Source organism: Hippocampus comes, unplaced genomic scaffold, assembly GCF_001891065.2.
Source record: "Hippocampus comes isolate QL1 unplaced genomic scaffold, H_comes_QL1_v1.1 scaffold106, whole genome shotgun sequence".
Lineage (NCBI taxonomy): Eukaryota > Metazoa > Chordata > Actinopteri > Syngnathiformes > Syngnathidae > Hippocampus > Hippocampus comes.
Window position 1 is genome coordinate 236,194 of NW_017842055.1, and position 9,195 is coordinate 245,388.

General features: G+C 48.7%; 1 protein-coding gene across 1 annotated transcript in view; it reads left to right on the top strand.

Annotated features, from left to right (window-relative positions):
* Positions 1 to 9,195, top strand: part of slc6a6b (solute carrier family 6 member 6b) — an 18,607-nt gene that overhangs the window by 8,590 nt on the left and 822 nt on the right. The window contains exons 3-13 of the mRNA XM_019860445.1: positions 3,286 to 3,393; positions 3,812 to 3,957; positions 4,565 to 4,697; positions 4,798 to 4,932; positions 5,186 to 5,289; positions 5,390 to 5,514; positions 6,152 to 6,264; positions 6,555 to 6,692; positions 7,718 to 7,820; positions 8,383 to 8,483; positions 8,712 to 8,917. Of these exons, the coding sequence (XP_019716004.1) occupies positions 3,286 to 3,393; positions 3,812 to 3,957; positions 4,565 to 4,697; positions 4,798 to 4,932; positions 5,186 to 5,289; positions 5,390 to 5,514; positions 6,152 to 6,264; positions 6,555 to 6,692; positions 7,718 to 7,820; positions 8,383 to 8,483; positions 8,712 to 8,917 (1,412 nt within the window). The remainder of the gene's footprint in view (positions 1 to 3,285; positions 3,394 to 3,811; positions 3,958 to 4,564; positions 4,698 to 4,797; positions 4,933 to 5,185; positions 5,290 to 5,389; positions 5,515 to 6,151; positions 6,265 to 6,554; positions 6,693 to 7,717; positions 7,821 to 8,382; positions 8,484 to 8,711; positions 8,918 to 9,195) is intronic.

The following is a 9,195-nucleotide window of genomic DNA, read 5'->3' on the forward strand; positions in this document are numbered from 1 at the left end:
CCTCTTTTGCCTCTCGCCCGCGCCCCCCCCCCCCCCCGTTCCGAAATTGGGTCAATGTATTCGTTGCCCACGTCTGCTCGGCTCGATCTCGTTAATATTCATGATGCCTGTAATTGCTCCTTGCGATATTCACGCGGGACGACGCTTCATCGCTTGTTTTATCCGCTTGATTTCAGCCTGCGCACGCACGCGCACACACACACACACACACACACACACACACACACAGACGTGCTTAATACACACTAACGACCGACACGATGTACAGAGTGTCCTGGATCACAAGTTGCCAAGGCAACAGCGCGGCAACACATGAGAGCGATGCAGTGGGTAGAAAAACGGAACGGCAGGGTGAGAGAAAAAGACGGAGAGAGAGAGTGAGAGTGAGGTGGGCGGGGCAAACGCTGGTAGAGTGGAAAAATTCCGATGTTGTCTTCAATTCATTTTTGTCCACATCCATGTGGGGGGAGACGGGGTGAGATTTCGGGTTGGTGGATTTCAGATTTGGTCATGGGCTTTCATTTGTGGGTTAGCATTTGAATGAAAGTCCCTGTCAAGTGAAACGACGTATGTGTTGCCAAGTTTGTCCCCACTTGTTCACAACCCAACACATTCGAATGACTGAATTTGTCAAGTGCCAATCAAATACGGTACCTGGAAAAAAAACAGAATCGAGATCGTCGAGCGTCTTTCTTCTGACGACTTGTCATGAAACGACAGGTTGGAGCCGAGCGTTGAGTGTTCGAGGCCAGCGTTGATTGGGGTTAAGGAGCTAAGGCGTTTAGGGAAAATAGGATTCTGCTTCGGCTTTTGTGTGGCGTCTACTTTAAGTCGCTGTCGAGTTCAAGTTAGAGTCAGCAAAGGGGAAGATGAGCGGAGGATAATCTGGAACGCCCGTCTGGTCCGGCGGCTTTTCCTTACGAAGGTCTCGGACAGAATCTCGCAATCCTCATGTCGAGACAGAAAGAAAGACATTTCAAGATACGAAAGGTAAAAATACAGTCTGGCCTGCTACTCGCAGCTCCGAGTTTCCTGAACGCAACGTACCGAGAGCTGCTCTGCCATTGGCTAATACCGAGCACCTTCCTGGCATCCCATTGGCTAAGAGGGACCTCTACCGTGTGTGTGTGTGTAGATCGATAGAAACGTGTCTATGCAGCGTCCTCGTCATTCGCCTCTTGGCCCATGAGACGTTCCGATAGTTTGACGTAAATGTGAATCACGCAGAAAAAGTTGTCAAGGCCCGCCGCATACATGGAAGGTCCGTTTCGCTGAAGTGCAAACGTGGCTAGCTTCCAGCTAGCGCCATCTCCTTTCTTGCGAATTGAAATTGAATCAAAATCAAAATCAACTCTTTTCGGGTCCGTTTATAAAGCGAGCGTCGGGGACTGGGTCGGGGTTCGTGTGTTGGGGTCAGATTAAAAAAATGTGACCTATTTTTTTTTTTATGGAGGAAAAAAAAAAAGTTTAAAGAATGAAAGCAAATGTAAATAATAATAATAATAATACATTTTATTTATAAGCGCCTTTCAAGACACCCAAGGACACTTTACAAGAACAAAAAACACAAAACAATAAAGTCAGATCGTTCTCGCTTTCTGATGAATGATCCGACAAATACAGCATCAAGACATTCTTTTTGCCCAACACCTGCGAGGTCAACTGAGGTCGAAACATCAGTGACATCATGGAGGACCACAACGTGTGTGTGTGTGTGTGTGTGTGTGTGTGTGTGTGTGTGTGTGTGTGTGTGTGTGTGTTTGTTTGATCAGCATCAGACCGTGTGAGCATCGGTGCACAAAGACACGCAAGCGCACGCACATCCACTCATATGCGCACAGATGGCACAAAGGACCTTGAAGGACATTCTTTTAGCCAATCGGCTTTGGCGCGCGCACACACACACGTGTGCGGATGGCACAAAACACCTTGATGATGGCCGTTCTTTTGAGCATCGGGCCTTGGCCCGTGTACACAGCCGCGACACACACACACACGCACGCACGCACGCACGAACACCACACACAACACAGCTGTTAATGGTTAAAGGGAGATAAGAGGCCTTCTTCTGGCTAAAAATCAACAAGTAGTTCCTTTGTTTTGGAGACATTCCGAGGTATATTTTTGGGCACGCCGCGCGGGTGGAGCGCACAGCGCGAGCCGATCAGAGCATGAATCTGGCGATCCGAGGAGGGACGCCATCACGTCCGGTGGCTTTCCTTGACCTTGGTCCGAGACAGAACCTTGACGACTTCGTATTGAGAGACACTTTTGGGGAAAAAAAAAAAAGAAGAAATAATGGGACTTAAGACAAGAGTCTCTGTATTGACAGCATCAAATCTAGAGATGGACCGATGGCGTTCCATCTCTTGATTTCTGGCTTTAGAAGACGTCCCGCACTCGTTCTTCATAGACGCGTTCGGCAGATGTAATTGCTCACTCCCCGGCGGCCGACTCGTCGCCAGCGACATCGCCCGACTTTAAAAGTAGCGGTAATGGTTCACAGAACTGAACAACCTTTACAGATCAACACCAACGTTTATGTAACCAGTGAGAGAAGAATCAGAGTATTGCTTCGGTTGCTCTGATTTTTAAAAGCCGGCGCGTCTGTGGAGTTGTTGTTTCGTCGTCTTTCGATGGCCATTGAATCGCGAGGACACTCTGGCAGTTTATTGTGAGGAGGGGGAGGGGCGGACGGACAGCTGGTCAGACGCCGCAAAATGGAGTCTTGCAAGGGAACACAAAGCAGACTTAGTGGTGCTGTTGCAATGCTCGCATTTACATTTTTTTTTTTTTTCACTTTTGGGTGGGGGCGGGGGGGCGTTGTTGACATCTATGAATGCTGTCCGCACGTTGGAGGCGTCACGGATATCCACTGTCGGCAGAAAAACAGTTAATAGATAAAATAGGGGACGTTTCCGAACGAGGCCTTCGAGGTTGTTTGCTACGAGTCTTGAAAATCACGCGGGCGTCTGCGCACCTGCGTTCAGGGTCCACGCACTCTGCCTCGCCCGCGCGTGAGTGACGCCACGCTCTTCGTCGGATTCAGCTCGTATGCGGGCGCCGAAGGGCAAGCGAGAGGTCACAGCAGCCGTACACGGGCTTCGCTTCGGGGCGCGTGTCCGCATCTCAGATGCGGCCGTGTACCTCCATCAAGCAAAACGAGCGACGCAGGAAAATCTTTCCATCTCCCCCCCCGGGCTAACGGCATGGAGAAGGAAACGGCCTCCGCTCGATGTGCGACGAGGGCGGGCCTTACGTTGACGCCGCCTCCCAACATGCCGCTTTCCTTGTGCGCTTGCAGGAATCGGCTACGCCTCCATCGTCATCGTGTCCCTGCTGAACATCTATTACATCGTCATCTTGGCCTGGGGACTCTACTACTTGTTCCAGGTACCGCCCCTTTTTCACGCACCCTGCAACCCGATCGCGCGATCGTCACCTGCCGCACTTGAAAGGGTTAAAGATGTTTCTTCAAAGATTGAAATTGAGCCACGCGAGGACTGACCCGAGAGAAGAGAAAATTGAAACTGACCGAATTTGGACTTTGGAAGTTTCAGTCGAGTTGCCGGTGATATTGCCTCCATATATGGCGATGGCAGCGCGCGACGGAACGGCAGCTTTTCAAATCCAGAGGATTCCGTAAGCCCCTCCCCCCCGGCAACTCGACAGCCCGATTTAGTGTCAAAATGCGTGTCAGGTCCACTTTTTGATGAAGGCCTCACGGTCTTTCGAAGCGGCGTTCCGCGACGCGCCCGCGCCCACTGTGTTGTTTTGAAGTTTGTGCCTTCTTGGCCTTTGCGCCGTCAAGTGTTTCCAGCCCGAACTGCCGTGGGCCAAGTGCAACCAGCCCTGGAACACGGACCGCTGCATCGAGGACACGTACCGCAAGAACAAAAGCTTCTGGTTGCCTTCCAACCTCTCCAACTTCACCTCCCCCGTCACAGAGTTCTGGGAGTACGTACGCAACCGCACACAATGGCCTTTAGTAGACTTAAGCGGTCCGGGTTCGTTTTACGGGTTTGGCGTGAGGCTTTGATTTAGGATCAGGATTCGGGCCGGGTTAAGATTTGCGGACTCCTGTAGGGCGTTCAGGTTCGGGGTTGTGGGTTGACGTTACAGTTCAGGTTTGGGTTTCTCGTTTCACTTCAGGGTTTTAAGTTAGCCGGTTTGGCTAAACAATGCGTTTTGAGTTTCTTGGTTTGCGGATCCGATTTACGGTTTCGTTTCGGGGTTAAGGCTCGGTCAGAGGGCAAGACCCCACATTTGGGGTTACGATTAGGGCTTTAAGATTACATTGTTGGGTTTGTGAGCTTATAGTTAAGGATTTATGGGTTCGGTTAAGGGCTGGGCTTGTTTTAGCGTTAGCGTTTGTTTCATTAAGGTTTGCGTTTGAGTTCGACGTGGAGTTAGCTTCGGGGTCCTGATTTTTGTTTGTGTTCAGGGTAGGGTAAGAACTCGGTTTCAAGTTTGCATTAGCGTTTGGGTTCGGGGTCGGGATAGGGTCCGGCAAATAATGCCGTTGTGGTTCAGATGTTAATCGTTGGCGTCCTTCGCGGTGCAGACGCAAAGTGTTGGACATGAGCAGTGGCATTGAGGACATCGGCCCCATCAAGTGGGACTTGGCTCTGTGTCTACTGCTGGTCTGGGTCATCTGCTTCTTCTGCATCTGGAAAGGCGTCAAGTCCACCGGGAAGGTGGGTAGTCGCCTCTGAACGGCATGGGGAAAATCGGCTAAGTCAAAAAGCAGCAACGCGAGGACGACTTGACGCCGGCGTGGCGTTGCCTTGCCTCCAGGTGGTGTACATCACGGCCACGTTCCCCTTCGTCATGCTCATCGTTCTGTTGATTCGTGGCGTCACCTTGCCCGGGGCCGCCGAGGGCATTAAATTCTACCTGTACCCCGACCTCACCCGCCTGAAGGACGCAGAGGTACGTGCTAGCATGTTACCATGCTACTCTGCTACCAGTAGCCCGCTACTGGCTATTATTGTTGATATATTGCCATGTTATTAGTTACCGCGGTGCTCTGATATTATCGTACCTCATGTCGCTCGTTACTGTTGTGCTACTTACAGTATGTCACTCGTCACACTGTACCGTGGCATTATTATGCTACAAGGTGCCATGTTGTGAGTTAGCATCACTCAGCCCCGCCTTCTCCGTCCATGTGCTCTTCTGTCAGGTGTGGATCGACGCCGGCACGCAGATCTTCTTCTCCTACGCTATCTGTTTGGGCGCCATGACGTCCCTCGGCAGTTACAACAAGTACAAATACAACTGCTACAGGTCGGTAGGCGGCACTGGAGAGGTTATGTGCTTTTTTAAAAATTATTTTTGGGCAAGTGCGTATTGATTCATCGATTGATTGGTGCCACGTGTGCCACAGGGACTGTTTGCTGCTGGGAGCCCTCAACAGTGGCACCAGTTTTGTGTCTGGCTTCGCAATATTTTCCGTCCTGGGCTTTATGGCGCAAGAGCAAGGGGTGGACATTGCGGATGTGGCAGAGTCAGGTATGTCGCCAAACTCCTTTGATGTTGTCGTCAACAACGCTGATGAATTTGAATGATTTCAAAAAAATACAATAAAATTGCCAAGCGTCTCTGCTCTCTTCCGACGTGGGTGAGGCTTGTGAAAGTGCTGAAACACCCCACTCAACTGTCTACTGTCAATCAAATACCTCTAGTAGAACCTGGAAAAATGGCAGCCACTTCATCTCGCATCTTTCTTCCGCCTACACATCCCTCTATGTTTGAGTGGCCGGAATATATCGTGCTGGCTCATTGCGGGGCTTTTCCATGTTGTTACAATACTGCGCTCGAAAACAGCCATGCCTGCTTGAAGCCCGAGTCAGTCACACACGCCGGCTGTCAGATTGAACCCATCAGTGAAAATAAAAAAGCCCCCTCCTCGTTCTTTCTTTGCGTACACTTATGGCAGACGACGACGAGGCACTCTAGAGCGGCCATGCCGGCAGACTATCCGAAAGAAAGATGAATTTTTGGGGTCTACGCATAGCTCGCTAGTTAAGCGCACAGGGTGGAAGCAAAACGCTGTGTTTTGGTTACGCCCTTGGGCGGTGTGCAGAGGGAGCCATCTTGTCACATGTTGCCGATGCCATGTCCCGTGTTCCCCGTTTCCACTCCTTAGGTCCCGGCTTGGCCTTCATTGCCTACCCCAAAGCCGTAACCATGATGCCTTTCCCCACACTCTGGGCCATCCTCTTCTTCATCATGCTCCTGTTGCTTGGCCTCGACAGTCAGGTTAGCCACGTGCCGTCCTCGCACATGCAAAATCCAAACGCAGAAAACCACATCGAGTCAGAGCTCACGTGAAAGCGCTCTGCGAGGGCTTTGCACATGCCTTCACGTTGTGACTCAATGACGGATTCACATCTTTTGAGTGTGAGCGTAAAGGCTCGGTCTGAACGAGTGTTAAACTAAAAAAAAAAAAAAAAAAAATCTACATTTTAACACCCCACACAACACACCAGGCTCATTTGTGGAGGTAATACAAGCTGCGATGTAATTTGTGTGTGCGTGCGTGTGCGCAGTTTGTGGAGGTGGAAGGGCAGATCACATCACTGGTGGATCTGTATCCGTCCTTCCTACGGAAGGGTTACCGCAGAGAGGTCTTCATCGCTATCATATGCTGCATCAGCTACCTGCTGGCACTCACCATGGTTACCAAGGTAACACACGCACACACGCACACACACGCACACACACACACGATGTTGCTGTGATACCGGTTGCTATGCTACTAAGGTCTGAGTCAGTCAGCGTCGCTCTGATGTCGCCATACTTCCATCTCAATGCGGAAAGCTGCAACTTCATGACTACGCGAATGCACAAATGGCTCTTCTGGGCGGAGGTTCTGTGGGCCCGTAATGGCCGCCGACGCGCGAGAAGAGATTCCGGCATTTTACTGGCATCGAGGGCGTCACGTTTGCTGCAGGATGTTCCTCCAGAGGACAAGACGGCTCCGCCGGGGCTCGTCCCAGACGTCAATGCGGGGGGGGGGGGCATTCGGCCCGGGTCCCCGCGTAATTCGGCTTTCTGCTTTCCGCCTGCGCAGCCAAATGGCTTCTTCAGCGGTCAAAGTCACAGAAGACATTTCGCAGCTCGCCGCGCACTTAATCCAAACATAATTTCCTTGAGGGAAGATTGCTCATGTCACCTTGAATATTATCGGTTTCATGGCCGCAATGACGCACGTGCGTTGGGAAAGCAGAGCGCTTGACTTTTGCCATATTTTTTGTCATGTTATAGGTTAGGAGCGCCAAACAAACGGAAATGTTTCCGTAGCCTTTCGCACATCTCAGGTCCTTGAGATGCACCTGTCAACGCTTGGGAAGAAAAAGAAAAAAAAAAAAGACTGAAAATGGAATGCTTGAAAATGTTAACCTCTGAAATTATTATTATGATTATTATTTATCTCTGTGAAAGTGCGAATCATCAGACATGCAAAAATTTGAAAATGCCAACGTTTGGAAACACGGCAATGTCAAAATGTTCGTCTCCTGGAAAATGCAAAAATGGAAGAAACGGCAGCACGTTTGGGTTACATGGCGTGGCGTGCATAAGACATCCTGTTTTAGTCTTTTTTTTTTTTTTACAGGTTTGAACCACAAAAGTATATTTCACGAGCTGGTTGTTCGAGTGGGCTAAAGTGAAGCCAAAAGTCAATGGCCTGTTTGTGTTTGTGTGTCCTTAGGGTGGCATGTACGTGTTCCAGCTGTTTGACTACTATGCAGCGAGCGGTGTGTGCCTTCTGTGGGTGGCATTCTTTGAATGTGTAGCTGTTGCCTGGGTTTATGGTGAGTACGAGCGCATGCCAAATGGTTCCAATTATTCTGCCGTTTCAAAATGGTTGATCACATTTTTTTAAAAAGGCTAACATTTGAGAACAAATATTGTGAAACGCTAACGTTTGAAAATGTCAGTGATGAGCACATCTGAAAATGGTCATGCTAGCATCTAAAACACCAACATTTTAAAATGCCACTATTTGATCATGCTAACCGTTTCCACGGCTAGCTTTTGAAAATACTAAAAACTGAAAATGGTTATCACGTTTGAAGATGAAAAAAAAAAAGTGTAAATGCTCGCGTTTTTAAAACGTCAATATTTGAAAATGCTCGCCGTTTGCCGGTACTAGCTTTTGAAAATACTCACATTTGTAAATGCTAACCTTTTAAAACATCAACATTTGAAAATACTGTTCTTGGTAAGCTAACATTTGAAAGCGCTAACATCTTTAAATGCAAATATTTGAAAATACTATTTGAAAATGCTAATTTTGGATGATTCAAACAGGAAAATGCTAACATGAAGAAAAGTGACCCCTTTTCAATCAGTGTGCTTTGCGTTTTTGGGCAGGCGTTGATAACTTCTACGATGCTGTGGAGGACATGATCGGCTACCGACCAAACCCTTGGATGAAGTGGAGCTGGTCTGTCATCACTCCCTGCTTGTGTATGGTAAGGGCTGAACGTTTGACATTTACAAACTCCCTCGTGAAAATTGGAAATGAAACGGAAATTTTAGCGTCACATCACTTTGGCACAGCTTTTGAGTGGAAGATCAAGATTACGAGGGGGGTGGGGGGACCACTCTCGACTTGTCACGTCACTTATCGGGGAGAAAATGTTGCGTTACTTTGTTTTAGCCATCGTCGTCATATCAAATGGTGGTTTGTGTGTTTGCAGGGCTGCTTTATTTTCTCTCTGGTCAAATACAAGCCGCTGACGTACAACAAGGTGTACGAATATCCCGACTGGGCCATCGGAGTGGGCTGGACTTTGGCCTTGGCTTCCATGATCTGCATCCCCATGGTGGTGGTGATCAAGATCATACGATCTGACGGGCCGCTCATTGAGGTGGGTCTCCCCCCCCCCAAAAAAAAAAAAGAAATGTGAAATACTGCACTGAAATGGGAAAGAGCAACCATTTTAATTGCAACGAGTGGAAATAGTTCTGTAAGATGCATTTGAGTAAGCCTGTTTTGTCATAATAATAATTATAATGAAAAAGAATCACTTTCATGCTTTGGTGTAGAAGAAACTGGTCAGCCATGAAGGTAAAAGGTGAAAACCCTTCAGATTTTTTTCACTCCTATTCCACTGTTGTTGGCTGATGTTTTTTCTTTTTTTTTCTTGCTTCACTCATGGCACTTAGATTTTTGTAAAAAAA